The sequence below is a fragment of the Hemibagrus wyckioides genome, linkage group LG28 (genome assembly GCF_019097595.1).
Source record: "Hemibagrus wyckioides isolate EC202008001 linkage group LG28, SWU_Hwy_1.0, whole genome shotgun sequence".
Classification (NCBI taxonomy): Eukaryota; Metazoa; Chordata; class Actinopteri; order Siluriformes; family Bagridae; genus Hemibagrus; species Hemibagrus wyckioides.
Window position 1 is genome coordinate 16,687,024 of NC_080737.1, and position 24,290 is coordinate 16,711,313.

A 24,290-nucleotide genomic window follows, 5' to 3' on the forward strand; every position below is an offset into this window, starting at 1 on the left:
TGGAGATCTGTGTGTGTGTGTGTGTGTGAGAGAGAGAGAGAGAGAGAGAGAGAGATCTCAGAGAGACCCCATCTGCCCATTGTAGAGAGGAAGTGGACACCACAGACTCATTGTACAGCCCAATCTAAAATACACAGCCACAAAGCATATTTACACACACAGCATGTTGCTCTGTATTGTTGGTTTATGTCAAGCTGTCTAGCTGTTTTTCCTTATTGTTTCCTCTCCTTTCTTTTTCCCCCATTGTGTGTGTGTGTGTGTGTGTGTCTTTTTTTCCTTCTCTTTCTCTCTGTGTTCATGTCAAGATGGTAAGATTATTTCCATATGTCCATGTATGTGTTAGTTTTAGTACCTCTGGTGATAAATTGATATTATTATCTTCATGAAAAATGACTTGAGGCATGAGTAATCGTTTGGTTTCACACCACGATCGTCTTTATAATGCAATATATCTACGTTTATATAAATATATAATTGTATAATTGTATAGATTGTTACACAAGCTGATCCTGGATATCTTTTTCAGAGATTTTTCAGAGATTTTTCAGAGATTTTCCTGGCCAGGATCTATAGAAATTTTAGATAAAGCCTTTTTCTTTACAAACATTGCTCTATTAACAGGTGAACGAACCCAAAAGTATAAAGAGTTGCAGAAAAAAGAAGAAGAAATCGATGGTGAGTGCAATCTTCCTGATTTCGCTTGTAGTGTAAAATATGAGCGGCTGCTGAGGTCTGTTTTATTTTTTTTCACAGCTTACCTGGAGGCGTTCGACACAAACCAAGATCAGGCGATGGAGAACATTAAGGAGACCCAGGCTAGCGTCGTGGCTCTGCTGGAGCAGACTAGCAGGGTAGAAAACTGCACCTTCAATCACTGCTCATGAAACCTACAAGCTTTTAAATGTTTATATTCGGTGATTTGTAGAACAGTTGTTTGGCTTTCATTAGTCAGGGTAAGAAAAAGCCTTCTGTTTTTCTTTCAGATGATGAATCGTATGAATCAGCTGTCGGCCATCAGTCCCCATGAGCTCAAGTCCATGCAGGAGGACCTCAGCTTCAAAGAGACGGAGATGCAGAAATCTCAGAGTACAGCCAAGGGACTGTCTTCTGGTCAGACACACACACACATTATAAACATTATACATATTAGATACACTTTTGCCCTCTTTCACACTAACATACGCTAAAAGTGTTCCAGTTTCTTCCTCCAGTTCAAAGACAAGCATTGTAACAGAGATATGCAGAAACATGATGTCATTTCCAGTAAGGGAACATAGTGAGCATCAATGCTCCCTTTTGTTTAGGGAAAGAACGTTCCAGTGTAGTAGAAATATTTTCGGATTGAGACGCAGCCCTGTGTCACATCTTTAAGCCTTTAACATAAAATTCCCAGATTCTGAAGTCCCTGTGAACGAGTCCATGAGTCAGCTGAGACATCTGAACATAGAACTAACACCTTTATTCTAAATCTGTCAGAGCTGCACCTTCTGACCAATCAGATTTAAGAATTCCTAGAGACTTGGTAGGTTGATCTGTAGTGTTTGAATAGTGTGTGAGATTTTGCTATATGATAATCCAGCACTCCATCCAGGGTTTCCCCCACCTTGTGCCCTGAGTCCCTTTGGATAGACTCCAGGTTTATAGAATCTATACTCACTCTATAGAATAGGAGCTGCAGAAAATGGATGGATGGACACTCTCTCTTTCTCCTTCCTCTCTCACTTAAATGCATCTCCTTCCTATTGCACATTATACCGCAGCTATTTTCTATTTTTATTTCATTAAATCGAGTTCCTTAACTACTTATAGCTACATTTAATGTTGAGGAACCTTCACAAAACAAGTTAATAGCAGATATAAAGAGTGATGCCTTCATTTTTCTTTTTCTTGAATAAAAATGTGCAGTTTGCCTTGTTGCTTAGCAACCACAAACTCTTTGCTGTTTAGGGAAGTGCAAAGTTCTTCATGTACCCCATACAACTCCCTTAGTAAGTAGGAAAAGAAACCATAATTTAATTCCATAATTTATTATAAGGAGCACGTTAATAGAAACCTTGCAGCCAAACTACTGTCAGATCTGCCGACCAATCAGAATTGAGAGTTTTGCAACACTGTGGTATAAAATATAATGAATTACGAAGATAATTGTGTTGATAGCAGGCTTTAATTTTTTTCCTATTAATTAAAAGAAACTGTCATAATTAGTGGAGTGATTAACTACAGGCAAGGCATCCCGGCCCTATTAGTGTTCTTTCGCAACATAATAGATCTTGTTGCTACTGCCCATGGCCTGTATTAATAAAGGAATAAAGGAACGGCCACACATGCGCTTGTCCCCAGAGAAAGCTAACTCAAACCGAATCAAGGTGACCAAACGGTCAGTTACACTGCTAAAGTCCACTCCCCTGCTCCACATCCTCCTCCTTCACTCCCTGCTATGTGTGTCTAAATAGTGGCTGAAGTGCAGCCAAGAGGCTTTCCTTCCTTTGTGTATAAGACACCTTGGAGCTGCTGTGTCCCTCCCACTCCTCAGTATCGTCTTATCTCCGCAGTGCCGCCCCATTTCCTCCACCGCGCTCTATTCTCGGGACCACCAGGCATTGTTCCTCCGCACCCTGTTTGTTTATCTTCTAGCAGCGCACTTTCATAGCCCGCTAAAAAGCAGTTCAGGGGAATGCCGTGCAGCTCGGCTTTAAAGGAAGAGGCTGCTGGAGACCAGAAGAAAGCCAGCGGGGACTAATTTGTGTCAGGCTACTGCACATGATATCGTTCATTAGCAAAGTGAACATTTCTGGGTGGTATATTTCTTCTTTAAATAAACCGTTGGTGGAAAAATGCCTTTAAGCACGTATATGAAGTCTTGCTTTATATACATGCTTCGACGACATGAAAAAACGTTCTCATGTTGCTCTCGTAACACTGCAAAGAGTTTGTGAAGCTCTAGTTCCTTGCAAAATTTTGCATAAATAATAAACATGACTCAGTAGTCATACCCAGGAGTTACCTTTTCATGCAAAATGATTTGTAATGATCTTCCTTATTCCTAAACTAAACAAATAGCTAGTGGCACTGTGATTGACAGGGGAGAGAATGTGCCGTAAGAAAAGTGGCTGAAAGGCCACTAACGATTATAATGATTATAATGAAAAATGATATAGATTTGATTTCAGATATTGTGTGTATCTGTATGAGGCCTTGTGTGTGTGTATTGCAGGAAAAAATACAGGAGTTAGATGTGCAGAGGTAAATATGTAGAGCAAAAACACGAATAGCTTTATCAAACAACTGGAACGCTGCGTTGCTGCTGTGTAAATATTTTCTGAATCCCTGTTCAAGATATTCATCAGAAAAGAATCTGTGTAAAGTGGTGTTTGTGGGGGAGAGAGAGAGAGAGAGAGAGATGATTGGCTTGGGTGGTAGGTAAAAGAAAAGCCCCAAGAGGAGGAAGCAGTAGAGAATGCTCAGAAATGCTGACGGGGCATTATGATTACACACTACATACTACACACATACACACATGCACCACTCTCTCTAAACACCAGAAGCGGGCCTGTTGCCTATCAGGAGGAACTGGCCCTTTCCCCTTCCTGTCTCAGCGCCGTGCAAACCGAAGAACCAGCCACTAGAGAGCATTTCCAGGGGGGGACTTACAGACGGTGATTTTGCTTTGCTTCCTTGTTGTGTAACCGAGTTTTTACACAGTAGCTGCTTCTCAAAGCACTGAATCATCGCTTTGCTTAGCTCCGTGTAACTGTCCTTGCACTCTTCACACACACACACACACACACACACACACACACTCACATGTGCCTAGTGTCCTTTTTCCCTGATATCAGAAGGCATTAGTGCTCAGGAAGTGCATATTCAGCACAAATATAGAAAAGATAATCCAGGTTTTCAAACAGAAATATTCTGAGATTCAGAGTTCACGCAGAGGCTGAGGTGGAAGGTCACATCTGTGATTCTGTTTTGTTTTGGTGCAAAAGATATCTCATGACAGAGTGCTAGGAGACTGATAGTGCCACAATAAAATAAAATAAAAAAAATAGACAAAAAATTATAACTTTATATACAGAGATGATTTTTAACAACCAGCAAAGTATTTCTTACTGTAACAATTTATTTCTAGTTTTTAAAAATAAATTTTACTTTTAAGGGTAAGCAATAAAAATATAGAAAAACATTCCATTTTTATTAAAATAAGTAACAGTAACGCTCTGATTAATTTCCTATTACGTAATAACATATTAATAATAACATTATTATTCAATCAATCAACAATTTATTTATATAGCACTTATAAACAACTACAAGTTGACCAAAGTGCTTTACGAAACAAAACCAATACGAAAGAAAAAAATATGAAATCAACACAAGCTGTTAGAGTACAATAAACACGTAAAATTAAGCAATTACGAAGATTAAGAAATAGATATTGATAGACAATAAAACAGAAAGCATAAAACATCATATTAAGAATATAGTGCAAGAATATAGATCAACATAGGATAAAAACAGGATATTAAGAAATAAAAGCAGAAATTTAAGAGTACGTTATAACTCGCTTTAACTACAGAATTAATCTGTTTATCAAATTTCAAGCTGCTGTCGAATATAACCCCCGAGATTTCTAATAGCTGGTTTCACGTACGGAGTAAGATCCCCAAGGTTTAAACTTCCTCGCATGGCAAACAGTTTTATTTTCATTCAGATGAAGAATGAAGTTTTGTGAAAGCCAGAGTTTGATGGCTTTTAAACAGTGGCTGGAATGTGTTGCTCCCCTTTGGCTTTATAGGTATATAAATGTGTATATCATCTGCGTAACAGTGAAAAGAAAGATTGTGCTGCTTAAATATTGACCCCAGAGGGAGCATATACAGCGAAAAGAGGAGAGGGCCAAGAATAGAACCCTGTGGCACCCCACAGGAGAGAGAGGCACAGGTAGAGGAGAGATCACCAATCATAACTGAAAACCTTCTTTTGGCTAGGTACGATTGGAGCCATTTGAGGGCCATGCCCTGAATACCTACGTGAGATGAGCACCACATGGTCAACGGTATCAAAGGCTGCTGTGAGATCCAAAAGAACCAATGCAGTAGGAGTTTGAGCCGCAACAGATATCGTTATAGACTGTTAGCAGTGTAGACTCAGTGCTATGTCGAGTTCTAAAGCCAGATTGAAACTTTATAAATATGTGATTTTTTTTTGCAATTGTATGAATACAATCCTCTCTAGAACTTTAAACATCTTTATTGATGCGTAACACACATGAGATTAGATTACTATATCACTGGATTAGAGTGTAGTGTTTATGTGTGTGTGTGTGTGTACATGCAGAGTGCGAGCGTCTGCAGCAGGACCTGCTGAATGTAGAACGCCTGGAAGGGAAAGTACAGGCAGAGATGAAGTCTCTGAAAGAAAAGATCCAGGAGATGACTGAAGGACTGAAGACGTACAGGGATCTAGAAGCACTGAAAGCCTCCGGAGAGCAGAAGATGAAGGTAATTGACTCGTGTCTACGAGGGACAAGAGTGTTTATTTATTTTTCTTTATGCTTAAACTCATAATCTCTGTAATGACCTGAGATAAGCATCTGGGTCCTCATAAATAGAGCCTTCTCAGTAAGAATATGTATATCATTACACCTTTTCCTCTGCTTAGGAGACCGTGTTCACTGACACACACATTTCCTCTTGAGAGTAATGCAAGCTCCCTGTAGCATAAACATAGATATCAGCTGCTCTAGCTTTTCTCTAGGACCCGGTGCACTTAACTCACCAAGGGCATTTTGCCTGAAACAGGATGCACCTTTTTATTTTTATTTTTTTGGAAACGTCTCCCATTAGGAGCTCACGATTCTTCCTCTGTGGAAGGGGTCATGCAATCATGGACCTGTACAGAGTCAGATAACCCTAAAAAAAAAAAGCCAAACTATGAATGAATACGTTTTTTGATATAGACACAGTTTGACAAGTCGCGTTTCCAACAGGCTGATTTGGGAACTCGAGGTCAGATATAATTACTGACGTGTTTCTGTTGTGAAAGTATGCAGCGTATAGATTTCTAAAATAACAGGACATTTCAAGGACCTGACCACAGATCCAGCAAAATTAAATTAAATGCTCAATCTAAATAGGTTAATAAGCAGAAACATGATGTCAATTCCAGTAAGGGAACATAGTGAGCGTTGATACTCCCTTTTTTACGGAAAGAACGTTCCATTGTACTGGAAATATTTTGAGACGTGTCACATCTTTAAGATAAAATTCCCAGATTCTGAAGTCCCTGTGAATGAGTCTATGAGTCAATTCAGACATCAGAACATATTAGACCTAACACCTTAATATACATCTGTGGCTGATGTCAGAGCTGCACCTTCTGACCAATCAGATTTGAGAATTCCTAGAGGTTGATCTGTAGTGTGTGAATGGTGTGTACGTGTGTGCGATCTTACTCTGGGATGATCTGGCGCTCCATCCAGGGTGTCCCCCACCTTGTGCACATTGGGATAGACTCCAGGTTCCCTGCCACTCTGTTTAGGATAAGAGCTACAGAAAATGGATAGATGGATGGATACTCTCTCTCTCTCTCTCTCTTCTACCTCTCTCACTCTTCATCCTATTGCATCCTACGATAAATCCGTGACTGCTGCACCTTCTGACCAATCAGATTTGAGAATTAAGAACTCCTAGAGACTTATCTTTATGTTTTCAGATGTTGCAGGAAGAACGGGTGTCTCTAATGGAGAGGAGACATGCCTTCAAGAAGATTAATCAACAGATGAATCAAGAATACGAGACTCTTGCAGCACAGTTGCAGGAGAATGAGACTCACACACAGGTCAGAGACACACACACTTGAACAAGCTGGATCATTACAGTATATTAATAATATTATACTGAATAGTAATATTATTTATTTATATTAAATAGTAATATCTAAACAATCTTGCTTGTATTTCCCCCCCCCTGAATCCTAGTACGTTGCCAAAGCAGTTCCTTTACTGTACATTTTTTGGGTCACCACCCAGCAAGCAGCTTTATTGTGTCCCACCACTGCATTATTTCTGGGTGGGGTATCGTTTCCTGATGCCTGTGCTCTTATATAGGCTAAAGGTCCAAGCTCACAGTCTTCACAACAGTCTTGGCAACACACCTCTGTGCCTATCTATGGAGGAAATGGTTCTGTCCAGCCAGCACATTTACGCTGTTGTTGTGCTGAGAGAGCGGGCGACGATCATGTCCTTAGATACTCCAAAGCCTACCCATGCATGTATTGTGCTTGGATTAGCTGGCACATTTCACTTGCCCACTTAATCATTATGAAATGTTTTTCTTATGATAAGAACCTTTTTAGGGAGCACCGCCGCCGAAGTGCTTCTGCTCCTGGGAGCTCATCAGGAAAATCTGAGTTAGCATTAATCACATGACGGGAAAGAGTTAACGTAGGAATCTAACGTGTAGAAATGACACATATGGCTGTGGGAAAGTTGGATATTTAAAAGATCTCTGTTTCGTCATCAAGCAATTTCTTGTTTAATTTAAAAAAAGTGATGGATGACATTTTTTAACTCCACTGATGATCTGCTGAATAGAATACACTGCATGGAAGATTTCCACTATAAATGTCTCTTGTTTTTCCTGCAGCTGACAAATCTGGAAAGGAAGTGGCAACACCTTGAACAGAATAACTTTGTTATGAAAGAGTGTATCCTTTTATGCTGCTCACTCAGCGTCCATGCTAAGCGCAGTTCTGACATCAGGCTTCATTCATCTTCGAGAGCTTTCTCCTGGTCGAGGTTGTGTTGGATCAGGCATGAGGCAGGAATATAACCTGAATAATATACCAGATTATAGAACACACACACATTCACACATAGGTGTGGTTTAGTATGGCCAGGGCATCTACCGCTGTACTCTATATGGCAAACATTTGTGGACAATTTAACAGGGTTCAGCCCCTTTGCTGTTATAATTTCTTTTCTAGAAAGGCTTGACTAGATTTTTCCACTGGATTTCCTCTAGAGAAGAACTTAAGATGGATGTGATGGTCAGACTTTTCTACAGGCTGTATAGTGTATGTCTGGGAGATGTAAGGAAACCAGAGGAAGTCCACAGGGAGAACATGAGAAACTTCCACACAGACAGGACAGAAAAGTTCTGCCTGCGTTCTGGCATTGTTAACGCTTATAATGATCCTATATGGTCTGTGTATATATATATATCTAAACACAGTTCCATAACCATCACAACTCTGCTTCTATAAAGGCCTGAATCTGCTCATTTATTATAATTCATTCGTTCTTATTTTCAAGAATTTTTGTTCCAATTAACTGTACTCATTTTATGCTAATTCTTTTGAAAACATGGATTCTCTGTGGATATGGTGGGATTTTTTTTCCCGGTTTTATCCCAAAAGGTTAAAGGGTCAGATTGGAAACAGGTGGTTTCATTTAGCAGCGCACAAAATCTTTCTTTAACTCCCCAACCACCAGTCATCGCCTCTAAAGGCATGGAGAGCGATTACCGGCCCGTGAAGAAAAATGTCACCAAGCAGCTGTCTGAATACAATAAGATCCTCATGGATGCTTTGCAGGGCACCAAAAACTGAGCGCCGCTTCCTGCATCCCTAGGCCGCCATTACTACTTCATCACTGACTCACTTCCCGTGCAGGACTGCTCTCCTACTCAACATTCCAAAGGCATGGCGCACGTGCCGTAGAGATTAGAGATGGTCCCGGGGGTGAAAAAAACACACTCTGTCTTTCTCGGATTTATCCGTGACAGCTCTTTGATGGAGAGTGCATGGCCACAGAGGCGTGGAGAAGAGATAAGAGTAGGAATCTGAATCAACTATATGGGCATTTATACTGGAATATTTTTTATTAATAATTCGTAAATCCAGTTGTTAACTACTTTGAGTGGAAAAGTTATTATTACTTTAAAATTTAAATAAAATTCTTTGCAAAGTACTGAATGGAAGTGATTTTACTGATACATCAAAAAAGCTTTAAATTATACACTTGATTCAAATTGAGTACTTTAACATGCATCAGGGTGGAAATTTCCTCGCATTCCGAATGTCACTTTATTTCACTAGAGCTGCGCCACGCTGTGTTATGAATCAGTGTTCTGTTTAGTTGATGAAATGTTTTAGGAAACAATGGCATGATGTGTAATTTCCAGATTTTGGCGAGTCTCAGGCATCGGGGCAGTAAGGGGTTAATGGTAGACAGGAAGAGCGGTGGCCGATAACACTATTGTTTTAATGTTATTGGTTTCCGCTTTGCTTTATCAGAGAAGGGGGTTGCCCAGTGTTCTCCTCAAATTCATGGCTCTCTCATCCTCTCACCCACCCTGTTGTCTGCCTCGTGTGTGCACACTCAGAGCCTCTGTCCTCTTTCCTAAACACTGTGTGTGTGTGTGTCCCCAGAAACATGATCCCATGGATTGCAGCCAGGGGTGGTGCAAGAAGTATGGGTATTAGCCTCTAAGCCAGAGTTTAGTATTGCGCCTGTGGCTTTTTTCACCCCCAAAAATACCAGAAATCTGGAACTGTGCTTTTTATTGTGAATTATGTTTTGAACATCAATCCAGAACCTAAAGTCTAAAACCTTAACCACTGGGTGTGATAACCATAACCGATGGGGTTAGGAATGAGGACACAGGATGCAGGGTCCATTCAGCACAATCCATTCACCACTCTGAACTGAACTCAGCTCGGTTCAGTTCAGGACAAGTCTGATAGATAGATAGATAGAGAGAGAGACAGAGAGGGAGAGAGAGAGAGCACATAAATCAGCAGTCAAACACAGGTGTAAACACTACCTGCTCGTTCTCTACTCCTTTTCCTCCCATTCATTAGTACTTGGCCACGCTCCCCGTTACACTTTACCATGAAATGAAATGGCAAAGTAATAATAATAATCTGTGAAAATTTCATATATCATACTTCGTTCAGAAATTATTCAGTATTTTTCTGGCCCTGAAATTGGCCCCGCCCCCATATGTAACAGTTTTGTACTGTTTTGTGTTTTTATTTTAAATAGCAACTCAACTTCCCATGGCATATGCAGTTTATTGGATTGTATCGTATCAATTGCAGTATAAAAGTCCGAAACCTTGACCAAAAAAATATTAAGCGTTATATTTTGCAATTCGGTGGATAAAGCTACTTTGCAGCTGTCTGGGGTGGGATGGGGAGAGCAACTGCTGCAAAACGCTGTCCGTCATACCGTTACCTAACTCTCCGGCTTCACATCTCTCATGGAAAAACACACAGTGACGCCCCTTCAGCTCCAATCACCATCCTTCAGTACCCTTTTAGAAGCAGCTATGACTTAAAGTGACTTTGGGGAAAACAGCAGAAATAATAAACATTTTCATGTTTATTGTTTTTTCTTTTGGAACTTTTTGGATATTTTGTTCTCTGGGACACACTTACACGCGCCATCTATAGCTAGCGTCTCTATTAAAACTTATTGTAATTGGCCCTAATGTGTATTCCCGGGTCATAAAGAAACCACACACACAAACACACACACTCGTACATAGTTTAAGAGTTTGATAAATAGTGTATCAGAACAGCCAAAAGCATGTCAAGTTTTAGTGCCCTCCAGGTAACAATCGTACACTCTGGCTTAGTCCCAGGCAGCTGTGTAGCTTAAGTAGGGCGTGAAGGAGGAAAAACTGGGACACACACACACACAATTACAGCAAGTATGTGCCAGTAAATATACACTACACTGTCACTGGTAGTGTGAAATCCTTTTATAATAGTTTTATATACAAGGACACTGTAAGAAAGTGCAATATTTATTTTCCATTTGGGACACAGCCACCTCCTGAGGCGTCTTATTTTGGATAAGCTCACAGGAGCAGTGTGTCTTTCCTGGCATCTGCGTAAGGGTTTAGCAAACACGTCAGTCAGAAGGTGCTGAAGGCTAAAACGTTTCGCCTTATGATGCTGTCAGATAAACTGAGGAGATTTAAGACAGAAATGCAATATAGTGACACAACATGAGAGACCACGCCTCACACATCATACCTTTTTACACAAATTAGTGTAGCGGTTGTGTCTTTACCAGCTAGTCTAAAAATCTAGCTCAAGTGATTTAGGCTTTGGGTCGATCGTAGTTCAAACCCCAGCACTGTCAAGCTGCCACCGTTGGGCCCTTGAGCAAGGCCCTCAACCCACCCTGCCCCAGGGGCGCTGTATTATTATGGCTGACCCTGTCCTCTGACCGAAAACCTCAAAAATGGTATATGCGAAGATACGCAGTAATGTATATGTGAGAAATAAAGGCTACTTAACTTAAGTCATATAAACAGCATTTATACAATTATTTTATTATTATTTAGGTTTAGATGATGTACATAGAACATCCTCCATACAAATCAGTATTAATAAAATTTTAAAAAATATTATAGATTGTACATTGAGCAAAAAAAAGGTGTGTCCTGTTTAATGGTGAATTTCTACATTGTGGTGTTTATTATTATTATTATTTTTTTTTTCTTCTGGTGAATAAACCGCTCTAATAGTAAAGGTTCAGCTGGACGCTCTTCAGCTCTGCTTCTGGCTCCGAGCCCTGGCTGGGTGTGATGGAGGCAGCAGAGAGGAACTCCACCCTGTACAATGCTGAGTGACTTACTGTTCCCTGCATACCGTCAGCCATGAAGAGAGGGCCTTGACCTCCGCACCGCCCCGAGGAGGCTCTCCTTATCACAAGTTCTTTTCATACTCACTCCGAACTCCACCCCGGCGTTTCCCTAGCTTTCTCTTCCCTGTTTATTGATATTTCGATATCAGTTGTGGGGGTGACAATCATTCTGAAATTATCTAAAAAATAATGTTCGAGCTTAAAATATGACTCAGTTGTTATGGAATTCATTTTAGATACATATTTCCTTTTGGTCATTTCCTAAAGGGTGCCAATATTTTTGTTGTGTGCCTAAATTAAGCAGTTTTCCATTGGCGGAGCATCGCTCACAGATTTACTCTGTCTCTGTCCACACTGAAATGGAAACCATCCATGAGAAAAGTGTGTTAGTGCTGCTGATGTTACCACAGCTGCTATAATAACTGTAATTCTCTCTCTGTCTCTCTCTCTCTGTCTCTCTCTCTCTATTTCCTTTTCTCTTGCTCCCATATATAAGCTTATATACTCTCTCTCTCTCTCTCTCTCTCTCTCTCTCAATCTCTCCCTCACTCTCTCTCTCTCTCTCTCTCTCTCTCTCTCTCTCTCTCTCTGTCTCATTTCCTTTTCTCTTGCTCCCATATATAAGCTTATATACTCTCTCTCTCTCTCTCTCTCTCTCTCTCTCAATCTCTCCCTCACTCTCTTTCATTCTCACACTATCTCTCTCTCTCTATCTCACATTCCCTATCTTTCACTTTCTCCCATATATAAGCCTATATACTCTCTCTCCCTCACACTCTCTGAATCTCACTTCTTTCTTTCTTTCTTTCTTTCTTTCTTTCTTTCTTTCTTTCTTTCTTTCTTTCTTTCTTTCTTTCTTTCTTCCCTATCTTTCGCTCTTTCTCCCATAAATAAACCTATATACGCTCTCTCTCTCTCTCTCTCTCTCTCTCTCTCTCTCTCTCTCTCTTCCTCCCATTCTATATATTTCGCTCTTTCTCCCACACATAAGCCTATATCCTTTCTCTCTCTCACTCTCCCATTTCCTTTTCTTTTTCTTCCATATATAAGCTTATATACTCTCTCTTTCTCTCCCTCACTCTGTCTCTCTCACTCTATCTCTCTCTTTTCCCCCATTCCCTATCTTTCACTCTTTCTCCCATTAATAAGCCTATTCTCTCTCTCCCTCTCTCTCTCTTTTCCATATTTAAGTTTATATTCTCTCTCTCTCTCTCTCTCTCTCTCTCTCTAAATCTCTCTCTCTCTTTCTTTCCCTCCTATTAATAAGTGTATATCCTCTCTCTCTCTCTCTCTCCCATTTCCTTTTCTCTTTTTTCCATATATAAGCTTATATACTCTCTCAATCCCCCCCTCTCTCTTTTCCCCCATTCCCTATCTTTTGCTCTTTCTCCCATTAATAAGCCTATATACTCTCTCTCTCTCTCTCTCTCTCTCTCTCTCTCTCACACACACACACACACACACACACAGAAAGGAAGAAACACAGACCGCTGTCTAAACACCAGTTCCTTAAACCTGTTCCGCTCACAAGTCAAAGGTCCATGAGAATATTTTTCCAACCGTGCTGAGAGAAGCCCGGGGCTGATCATGAATGTAAATACATCCTAATGTTTCTCACTGCACTCTCGCTGCCCTCCTCACACCGCAAATCCAGTCACAGCTTCACATAAACACAACATGTTTTAACTCGTCTAAATCTGGGGGACGTTCGGATCAGTCTGTTTCCGGATGTTTCAGTTGTGTTTCAGCCGGGATGTCCAGCTCTGGAGGAGTTCAGCACATGCTCAGGGGTCAGTGAAGCTCTAACACTCTCTGACTTCCAGATACAATGCTGCGTGCAAACGTTTGCACATTTTTACACACACAAATCACAAAGGTCTCAGTAAATAGCACTTTGTGCTCTTTGAGCTGACTTTTTCACCCACCATTAATCAAATCATGGCTGGTCAGATGAAAATCCTCGTCCTGCTCTTACAGTATCTTCAATCCTCCCGAAGGAACGTCTCTTAAAATATTCAGAGGAAATCTGTACACCTGTGCTCACTAGGAGAGCAGCTCTATGATTCATGATCACTGGGATTTGGAAAGCACAACTGCATGACATATGCTTCTACTAAAAAATATTGTTCTGTTTGTTGCATCTGAAACCATTGCCACAGAATTTATTAAGGTTGCAGATGTGAACTTTGATCTGACTTTAATTTCTTAATGTTTTTTCGTCACTGTAAATCACACTGTTATCGATTAAATGGAGAAAACCATGTCTCTCTTCACTACAAATATTTAAAGCGGCCATCTTGAACCCGCTTGATCTAAAAAGACGTAGTAAAAGCTTACACTCTGTATATAAATCACTGGATCCCTGAAGGTGTGCTGTGGTATCTGGCAAAAAGGTGTTAGCAACAGATCCTTTAAGTCCTGTAAGTTGCGAGTTGGAGCCTCCATGGATCCCACATTGAGATGTGCTCATCAAACCATTCCTGAACCTTTTGTGCTTTGTGGCACGGCGCATTATCCTGCTGAAAGAGACCACAGCCATCAGGGAATACCGTTTCCATGAAAGGGTGTACATGGTCTGCAACAATGCTTAGGTAGGTGGTACGTGTCAAAGTAACATCCACATGGATGACAGGACCTAAGGTTTCCCACCAGAAAATTGCCCAAAGCATGACACTGTCTCCACTGGCTTCCCATAGTGCATCCTGGTGTCATGTGTTCCCCAGGTAAGTGTTGCACACACACACCCGGCCATCCACGTGATGTATATATATATATAATTTGAGAGATATATATATCCCCGGGCTGCAAGCCAATTGTCTACCTTTGTCTAGTGCCTTTGCTATACCACTGGAGACCTGATAAATAGACACATCCTTTAAGAAAACTTCACATACAGTTATATACAGTATACAGCTTGCAGTGAAATGAAAACCTGGCCACTCCCCCTAGAATGTACATATAAAAAAACAACACAGTTAAGAAATAGAAATAGAAATAACAAGAAATAAAAGAAATATATGTCAAGAATTGGCCATAAATGTAAATAATTGTACATTTTCAGTTTGCTAACCAGATACATAAAGTCGTTTAAAAAAGAATCGTTATCCGAGTAATAAAAACAATGAACCTAAGACACGAGCTGTCAGTGAAATTCTTTAGGTCTGTAGTGAACTCACACAAATATGAAGTTATGAGGACTCATGGGAAAAGAGAAAAGCTAGAGGCCTAGAGGCCAGCTGTAGAAAAGTGTGTGTGTGTCTGTGTGTGTGTGGTATGTATGCAGTCTGCTACTAGTCTCTAAAGTGTGATGAATGTTACCATTGAAACAACTTTTCATGAGAGGACAGCGGAGCAAGGTGAGGATTTATGTACGGCTTAAGCAGTTTAATCTTCTTCTTCTTGTTCTTCCGGGTTTTCGTGTAATGTTTAGCCAAAAAACCCCTAAAAACAATCAATTGTACACAAATAAAGCTCGTGAATCTTGAGCTTGGTGTCTGATGTTTACTTCTTCAGCTTCTCACTGGTGGCATGAGGCTAATGGAGGTCATTAGTAATGGAAGGCTATCTTATTCAAAATCCTTCCCATAAATTTCTCCCTTAGAACTCATTCGAATTCTTCACTGACGTTACACACACTTCCTCATGTGGGTCGGTGTACATCACTGCCATCTACCAACACGAAGAAAACATTAAAACAGAACGCGTTTAGGTATTAGATATATTAGTTTAGAGCAAAGCTAAGAAGGAGAGAAAGCGATACCAAAATAGATTAATTCGATTTTATACCTCATTAAACATTTCTGAAGACTTCTGAAGAGGTTCTCTTTAGTTCTGCAATGGAGCTCTGACATTCAGTTGATATCTCAAACAATACATTTATGGTATTCAGCAGACGCCTTTATCCAGAGCGACTTGCATTTGATCTCATTTTATACAGCTGAGGGTTAAGGGCCTTGCTCAAGGGCCCAGCAGGACCTTCCAATCAGTGGTCCAGCACCTTAACTACTAATCTATCACATCCTGACTTACAGTACAGCTTTTATGTTGAATCTAGGATGAATTTCCTGGTTACACAATTGCACTTTTTGATCAGATAGTACACAGTTAATATACCAAATATAGTTTTAATGAATAAATGCCACACCTCTATCATATTTGATGGCATTTACTTCATTGTTTTCTCCCTCCCTCCCTCTCTCTCTCTCTGTCCCCTCCTCTATGGTAAGGTCAACATGGGGACCACTCCCTTCAGGGTTTAAGCAGCGCCTCATTATAAGCAATTGTTCGGCCTGCTGCCTTTCCCATCTTCACTGGCGAGAGAGAGAGAGAGAGAGAGAGAGAGAGGAGGGAAACAGGAAAAAGGAACTTCTACTCCCTGTGCCTGGACAGAGCAGTGAGAGAAAGGGAGAGTTCTAGTGCTTCAGTCGTAGAAGAGGGATGTCTATGTTTCTTTTTTGCTTCTCCCGGGGTCTCTGAAACTCTGTGGATGTGGACGCGCTACTTGTTTATGCCCCTCAGCCGGGCAAATATGCCTCACCTGCCTGTCTCGCTTACTGTCTGTCTGCTGGGCTGCTTACTTACAGGTCAGTTTAAATGATTTTACCAATTTTTTCCTTCAGGTCTTAGGTCACTCGTGGTTTTCCTTTTAAGTGTTTTGACTGTTTCTTGTTGTCTTGTTGTCTGGGATATTTAGTCTATATACAAGTGATTTTTGTGTAGACCACAAAAACGGTCAGTTAATAGAACATATGATTGTTTAATTGTTCAATGAATTTAATACGATCTGAAAAACAGGGGATAGATTATTTAAAACCAAATAGATTTAGGGATGCTGAGCACAGCTGTGACATCTTTTAACTGCTTTCAAACCAACTTTAGAAGCAGTGAAGCCGAGCGAAGTGACTGCTTAGTCAGGAAAACCTTTTATTAGTCTCGTATAGCGTCTGAGGGTCAAACTGACATGAATTAACCACCGATTGGCGCAAGAGCTGGCAACCTTCATGGATCAGCCTTGGGGCTGCTGATTATTTGTGCTGTGTGTGTGTGAGTTTATGCCACGCTGTCTGAGTTTTCCATTGAGACCGTCGTGAGAATCCATCGTCATAAACCCGGAGCCTTGTATATATAAATATACAAATAGTTCTTTATTGCGGTCAGATTGTAGGAGTCGGAAAACTTTCCCAAGAGCAGCCGGAATCACCTAAAATGAATTTTAAGTATTAAAGTTGAAATTGTGTCTGGAGTCTCGAGCTGTTCATTTTCATCACTTGACATGTTCCTTGTTATTGTCTAAAGGTCAGAGGAAATCATTATCCTGATTCATGAATGATTAACACATGTCGTTTTTTTGTGCTTTATCGCTTTGTTCAATTACTGAGCAATTAAGGTTTATTTGTCTTGAAATCTGAGACATTGCTAATAAAGGGACGTAGCTAGACGTGAGCTAGAAAATAGAGCAGTGTCTTTGAGTGCATTCTGGCTTTGTTATTTTGTTATTTTGTCACTTTACCTGCAAACTCTGTGACAAGAGACTTGTTATGTTCCTGAGCCACTCTTAAGAAAGACAATAGTAACGGGTTCTGACGTTACTCCAGTGGAATGAAATCCATCTTTATGAAAAAGGCTAACATAATGGGGTACACCCTTTTAACTCCCAGTAACATTTCACAACATCAGCACACAAAATCCATCTTCCTTTAGCAATATGTGTATTTTCAAGCGAAATAAATTCAACAGATTTTCTCTCTGAGATTAGTTTTAGCTACACGTTGTTAATACAGCTAACATCCTGTCATTTTGTTGTCTTCATGTTCCCTGTCTTTATTGATTAGCCCACATGCTCTAGTGCCTGAGTCTAGAGTCTTTTCTCTATACTATCACCAACTCCTGTCATATAATCAGCTCAAATCCAGTGGAAACCCCTCACACACCCTCTCTCGTTATGCTAAACACATCCACCTCAAATCATTTAAGTCAAATGTAAAGTTCTTCTTTATATATTTTAATGAAACTATAAATAAACATAAAAATAAACGGGTTTTGTGTAGCAGCAGGACATTGTTCTTGGCTTTCCTACCCACATCTAGCTAGCTAATTATGTTTAAGTAGCTAGCCAGCTCATGTTTAACTAACTGTCCTGTTGTGAATTAATACATCACAACATGTAAGCATCCAAAAAAACAGGGCTAGCTAGCTAGTTTTTGTTTAAGTATCTAGCTTATGTTAAACTAGCCAGTTTTTGTTTAAGTATCTAGCTTATGTTAAACTAGCTAGTTTTTGTTTAAGTATCTAGCTTATGTTAAACTAGCTAGTTTTTGTTTAAGTATCTAGCTTATGTTAAACTAGCCAGTTTTTGTTTAAGTAGCTAGCTGTATGTTTAGCTAATGGTCCAATTGTGAATAAACAGATTACAACATGTGAGCATCTGAAAAACAGGACTAACTAGAGTTAGAGAGAATGATGGTTTATGAAGTAACAGACAGCTATCTTATGTTTAAGTTTTGTTTAAGTATCTAATCTTATGTTTAACTAGCTAGTTTTTGTTTGAATATCTAGATTATGTTTAGTAGCTAGTTTTTGTTTAAGTTCCTAGCTCATGTTTATCTAACTAGTTTTCGATTAAGTACCGAGCTTATGTTTAAGCCGCTAGCTCCTGTTTAAGTACCTAGCTTACATTTAACTAGCTAGCTCTTGTTTAAGTAAGTAGCTTGTGTTTAAATACCTAGCTTATGATTAAGTAGCCAGCTGTATGTTTAGCTAACAGCCCCATTCTGACAAGAAATAAGTCAAAATATGTTAGCAACTGAAAGACAGGACAAGCTAGTTAGTATAAAAAATGCTTATGAAGTGTAATGCAGCCTAGACACAGTTCTGTAATATGATGATGCCTTTCTTTTACAAAGTACTTCTAATGGCTACATTGAGCTAGCAGGTTGTTTCACGCTAGCTCTTTTGTTGATATTTTTGCATGTCCTCACTCTCTTCGACGCATTGCTCTTTCACTGAGTGACTATTTTTCCCACACGCTCCATCGCTAAAACCATAAACCATGTGTAAGTGAAGGATTAAATTAGCTACCATCAGCTCTACATGGCTGTCTCGAATTTCAAGGCAGATAACCCGCCATTTCTCAGCCAGTGGATGTAGTGATAAGCACTAAAAACAACATGTGTTGATCATTTGGGATCATTTCCCATGACGTTTAGACAGTGACTAGCAGCTAGGCAAAGCATAACTGATTATTTAATGAGCCGCTGTCTTGGTGAGATGAATGGAGATGTAGTGACCTGCTCAGGACTTCTGCGCTTTCACTGTGTCCTCCATCATGAGCCAAATCTCTCTCTCTCTCTCTCTCTCTCTCTGTTCTCTCACCCACATTATTTTACACTTTGCTTCATGACCACATGCCTCCGTTTCATAATTTTAGTTCTCTACCCCATTTTGGGCCAAGAGACATGTTTATAAAACAATTTCACATTAATAACTAATCCTTAAATAGCAGTCAACATTTCATTTGTGTTCCATCCATCGTCGTTAGCGTAATTGGACCAGACGTAGAGGTTAATTGCCGTAAGTAGTAATATATTTGTAAAACTATCATATTTGTCCTGAAATTAATCCCAGGGTTGCTCGGCTGTTTTCCTAGAGAAGGTTGTAAGTTCAAATCTCAGGACTGCCAGAAAGCGATTAATCCTGTCTGCCTCACTTTTTCCTTTGAACGCAAAAATCGAAACATGTTGTGAGCGAGACTTTTGATGCTAAATGTAGCGCATCTACTGTCCCTACAGGCCCACGCTCAGGCTCATGTCAGTCTCATGTCGGCTCATCGCAGCCGTTAATGCTGTCTCGTGTGGGTGTGGCCTGTCCAGGGAAACGTAATAAAGCTAACTAGTTTAACACAAATTAAACAATGCACTAATCACAATGGAAACTGAGTTTGATTTACATATCAAGGCTTAAAGTATTGCCAATTAGCAAAAGATGCTAGCTGTACTAGCCACACCAGAGCTACTAACTCACCTGCTACTTCCTTCACAGCTTTATTTTGCTTTTTATACACATTTAATAATTGTTGTATTTGACAGGAAGACATTATTACGTTAATTTATAAGATTTGCTTCTTTTTTTCCCACATGACATGAAAAATAGGAAGAAAAAGAAGATTGAGGAAATGTTAGCCCACTTGATTTGGCTAGAATTGAAAAAAAAAAAAAGAATTAAAATATCTTTGTATCATGTAACATAGTTAGAAAATACTTATTTTTGTCAGGTTTCTTCCACTGTGTGCTTTACATTAGTGATATAAGATCAACAGAAAAGAAAAATTCCATCCATCAGTATCTCATGGCTATAACACTCCTATGTCATGTGATCCCGGGGATCTGGTTATTGTTATGTGAAGTTCTGTGTGTTTTTCTGAGGAAGCGAAGCTCCCAAAGTGTCATGATGTGTCATGGAGATGATTTAAAAAAAAAAAAAAAGAAACCAGAATCTCCGACTCTAGAGAATTCTTCACTTGCAGATATGTGAATTTATGTGAATGTTTTCAGCAGACGCTTACCTTCCTGGCTGAAATGTCTCTGTGAAATGTTTCTGATTTTAAAGTGATTCAGATTTTGGTAATGCAGAAGTTTCAAAACAAAACTTTAGCTCTTTAACATGTAAAGAAGGGTTTAGTCGCCCCCCCCTCCATAAAAAAACTGCTGCTATAAGTAAAGAAAGAAAGAAAGGAGAAAACAAAAAAGAAAGGAGAAAACAAGAGAGAAAGAAAGAAAGAGAAAAAGAAAGGAGAAAAAAAGAAAGAAAAAAGGAGAAAACAAGAAAGAAAGAAAGAAAGAAAGAAAGAAAAAGAAGGGAGAAAGAAAGAAAGAAAGAAAGAAAGAAAGAAAGAAAGAAAGAAAAGAGGAAACAGGAAAAAAAAGAAAAAAGAAAGGAGAAAACAAGAAAGAAAGAAAGAAAGAAAGAAAGAAAGAAAAGAGGAAACAAGAAAAAAAGAAAAAAGAAAGGAGAAAACAAGAAAGAAAGAAAGAAAGAAAGAAAGAAAGAAAGAAAGGAAGGAAGGAAGAAAAAGAAGGGAGACAGAAAGAAAGAATGGAAGAAAGAAAGGAGAAAACAAGAAAAAAAGAAAGGAGAAAGAAAGAAAGAAAGAAAGAAAGAAAGAAAGAAAAATAAAGGAGAAAGAAAGAAAGAAAGAAAGAAAGAAAGAAAGAAAAAGTAAGGAGAAAACAAGAAAGAAAGAAAGAAAGAAAGAAAGAATGAAAGAAAGGAGAAAACAAGAAAGGAAGAAAGAAAGAAAGAAAGAGAAAGGAGGGAGAAAAAAAAAGAAAAAAGAAAGGAGAAAACAAAAAAGAAAGGAAGGAAAAGAGTGATGGATAGACATACAGTGTGCATCTATGTTTTTTTTGTCTTTTTATCAAACTGCTGATTGGTCAGTTTTACGGCCCCGTGTGACATCACTAATTTTTTTTTTTAAGAGAAATTTTATGATTTAAATTTAACCATAATTTTGAAAACCTATTAAGTATGATGTTGTTGCACATTTCCGGTGGTATAAATTTTATTTTATTTTAATAATTTAAAATATTTCTAATTAATCAGTTAACAAAATAATTAAATAATTATTTAAACTTTCATTTTTCATTCCAAAATGTGTTGAATTTATGACCATTTGCAGCATAAAGCGTCTGAGATTCTGCGGTTTGGCTCGAGGTTTCTAAATATTATTCTAGAATAATCCAAGCACCCGTTACTTCATGACAAACCAACGTACTCCCTCAAGTCTCCTTCATTCCCCATAGAATGCAGATTTATGGTCCAGCTGACCTTTAAAACAATAGTCTAATGTAAATTTAGAGTCTACTAATGTGTGTATTGTAGAGGCTCTGGATCAGTAACCATGTGCTCGATTCCCCTCCCCAAACTGCCACTAATCACTCCAGCAACAACAATATCCAGCCAGTGTTTTACTTCTTTGGAGCGAAAGATAAGACGCAAAGCCATTGTTCATTCTAACTTTGTTTGAGACTCAAAGCAGAGCTTTAGCCTTATTAACCTCATTGTTTATAGTCCTGCAGATTATCTACTGCATCGATGTATATAAATGAACCTGTAATGTTTCATGTTTCATGTCAAGATTAGCTTTGCGGTGAAAATGAGGCAGAATCTGTGTGATGTGGTCATTTGTAGCGACAGATTTCACCGCTAGGTATTGAAACCCGGAAGTGGAAAAGTGAATGGAAAATGCTTATAGATGTCAAATAAAGGTGCTTTTCTTTTCAAATGTGGGTTCACTTCTGAATAAGTAACCCATGAAGACGGAGCTCTATGAGTTTACTATGTCCTTATCCTTATCACTGATGGTCCAGAGCTTGACCAAAAGTATAAGTTCATGTCCAGAAATGAGGTTCATCTGCATAGGACAGCAGAGAGAACAGCAACCTGCTCCTCTGAACTAAAAGGAGCCAGTTAATGTGGTTTGGACACCCTATAAATTACTCGTCCCACTGGACAGAAGACCCAGAGGTTACATCTCACAGGTGGCCTGGGAATGATTGAGGATCCCAGATGAGGAGCTGGAACATGGGACTGGAGCTAGAGATCTTTGGCTTGACCTTCTCAGCCTTGTAACCCCTATATATATGAAAAAATGCAGAAATTCTGCAGAAACATGCGGTCAGAATCGGTCACAAAGGCAGTGGGAGTAATTCGCTTGAAGCTTTGGCTTTAGCTTGGATCTACGACATATCAGATAGCATTCTGATGTTTATTCATTTCTCTGTTTTCATTGTAGTGCATTGGGTACGAATTGTAAAATTTATATCTCAATTAGTAGAGCGAGTGGTCAGAGAAAGCTTAGGGGGGAATAAGACGAAACCAGCTGAGGGACTGAATATGAATTGAATATGATCAGATGTCAGAACCGCAAAATACTACATGCAAACAACTTGGAAGCATTTCCTATGGCTTGACAATGAAGTATTTACACCTAACACACATCGTATACACAAAGACGAAGTGAACCGGACAGGGGTAACACGTGACACGTGGGAATAATTAACTCCTTCTCCTGGGAAACGTCAGATGATCCCGACTTACATTCCTCACTATCTTCTCTGTGATTACTGAATAATTCATAGTTGTTACTAAATACTATGCTTCAAGGCAAATAGCTGAGTAATAAAGCTGGGAATTTGGGAGAATAAATTTGGGAGAATAAATAAGAACCGAGAACAGGAAACACTGCCCATATAAGGAAATGGAATGACAAACTTGCTCAAAACTCCGCTAATGTCTCTGAGCTTTATCAGTTAAAGCGAAGAACTTAATCACGTCAACGTTATCTGACTTCGGTAATAAATACTAAGGGTTTCACATTCCTAATTTGTTGGCAGGTTGCAACAACTTCATATAAAATCAAGCACTTGTAAGTAATCTTCAGTAAGTTTGTTTTGCTAACATTTTGAGGATTCAAGATTCAAGAAGCTTTATTGTCACTTCAACCACATATAGCTGGCGCAGTACATAGAGAAATGAAACAATGTTTCTCTAGGACCTGGTGCTACATAAACATACAACAACAAGTTCAACACAAAACAACAAACAACACCACAGAGCTAGGACAGAAGTTTGTCTTAGCCACGTAAAGTGAATAAAGACAACACAAAAGAACACAGGACACTTAGCGCCGAAAAGAAATAAAAGAACATGTGTCGTATACATGAACACCACTGTCTTTGGCGTCCATGCACTTTAAATTTAGTGCTAAAACAAAAAGAAAGCACCATTTTGGTTCCGGAGTGGCCGCTGCGTGCTACTGCCGCGCCGCCATCTTGACAGACAAAACTGTAATTCCTATTTAATGAGATGCAAATAAATACAATATGCCTTACACTAATTATAACCATTCATAACTGAACTACAAAAGTTGCAGTGTTGGGAAAGAGGATAAACTCAGTATTTCCCCTTTTCTCCACATTGATCATCCGTACGTCATTTGATTAGCAGTTATTCAGTCGAACCTTCTCGTTATCTAATCAGCAACTCGCTCGTTTACAGTGGTCTCGGACCCAGTTGGGAATCCTCTCGAATGCTCCGTAACCACTTGGGGAATGCTGAACGTGAAAAAACCAGAACATCTGTCTCCAACAGCTGGTCGTGTAAAAGGCATGAACGCACGTAAACTCGAGTGTTTGTGAGCTGACTTTGGACACCGATTCAATTATGAAACATGGAGAAGGAGCCAAGAGTGTGGTGTATTTCTCTGGGTCTTGTTTACGTTTCGTTATAATTGCAAAACTCTGAAAAGACGGAAGAGGATTTGTTCTGGAGTCTGACAGCTCGAGCAGGTTGTTAAAGTCCTAGGGGGAAGTTTGGCAGGCTTCAGGAACAATTAGGAGTTAGAGAGAGAGAGAGAGAGAGAGAGAGAGAGAGAAAGAGACACTCTAATTTCCCATTATCTAAAACAGTGTTTATGTATCTATTGTTCACTAGACATTAAACAGACACAAAGCCTACATAATGCTACATGTATAGTGACTGATGCCTTCCTAAAAATGAGACTTTGCTCTCCTTCATTTGTGTGTGTGTGTGTGTGTGTGTGTGTTAAAGTTAAACCCCCACACCCCTTTTG

At 39.4% G+C, this 24,290-nt stretch overlaps 2 protein-coding genes across 2 annotated transcripts in view; both read left to right on the top strand.

Moving 5' to 3' along the window:
* ift74 (intraflagellar transport 74) overlaps positions 1 to 8,997 on the top strand; it is a 24,263-nt gene extending 15,266 nt beyond the window's left edge. The window contains exons 14-20 of the mRNA XM_058383625.1: positions 622 to 675; positions 754 to 851; positions 984 to 1,110; positions 5,338 to 5,501; positions 6,715 to 6,840; positions 7,647 to 7,707; positions 8,495 to 8,997. Of these exons, the coding sequence (XP_058239608.1) occupies positions 622 to 675; positions 754 to 851; positions 984 to 1,110; positions 5,338 to 5,501; positions 6,715 to 6,840; positions 7,647 to 7,707; positions 8,495 to 8,610 (746 nt within the window). The 3' untranslated portion in view covers positions 8,611 to 8,997. The remainder of the gene's footprint in view (positions 1 to 621; positions 676 to 753; positions 852 to 983; positions 1,111 to 5,337; positions 5,502 to 6,714; positions 6,841 to 7,646; positions 7,708 to 8,494) is intronic.
* Positions 8,998 to 15,974: 6,977 nt separating this feature from the next.
* The window catches only part of tek (TEK tyrosine kinase, endothelial), a 28,914-nt gene continuing 20,598 nt past the window's right edge, over positions 15,975 to 24,290 (top strand). The window contains exon 1 of the mRNA XM_058382554.1: positions 15,975 to 16,245. Coding sequence (XP_058238537.1) covers positions 16,149 to 16,245 — 97 coding nt within the window. The 5' untranslated portion in view covers positions 15,975 to 16,148. The remainder of the gene's footprint in view (positions 16,246 to 24,290) is intronic.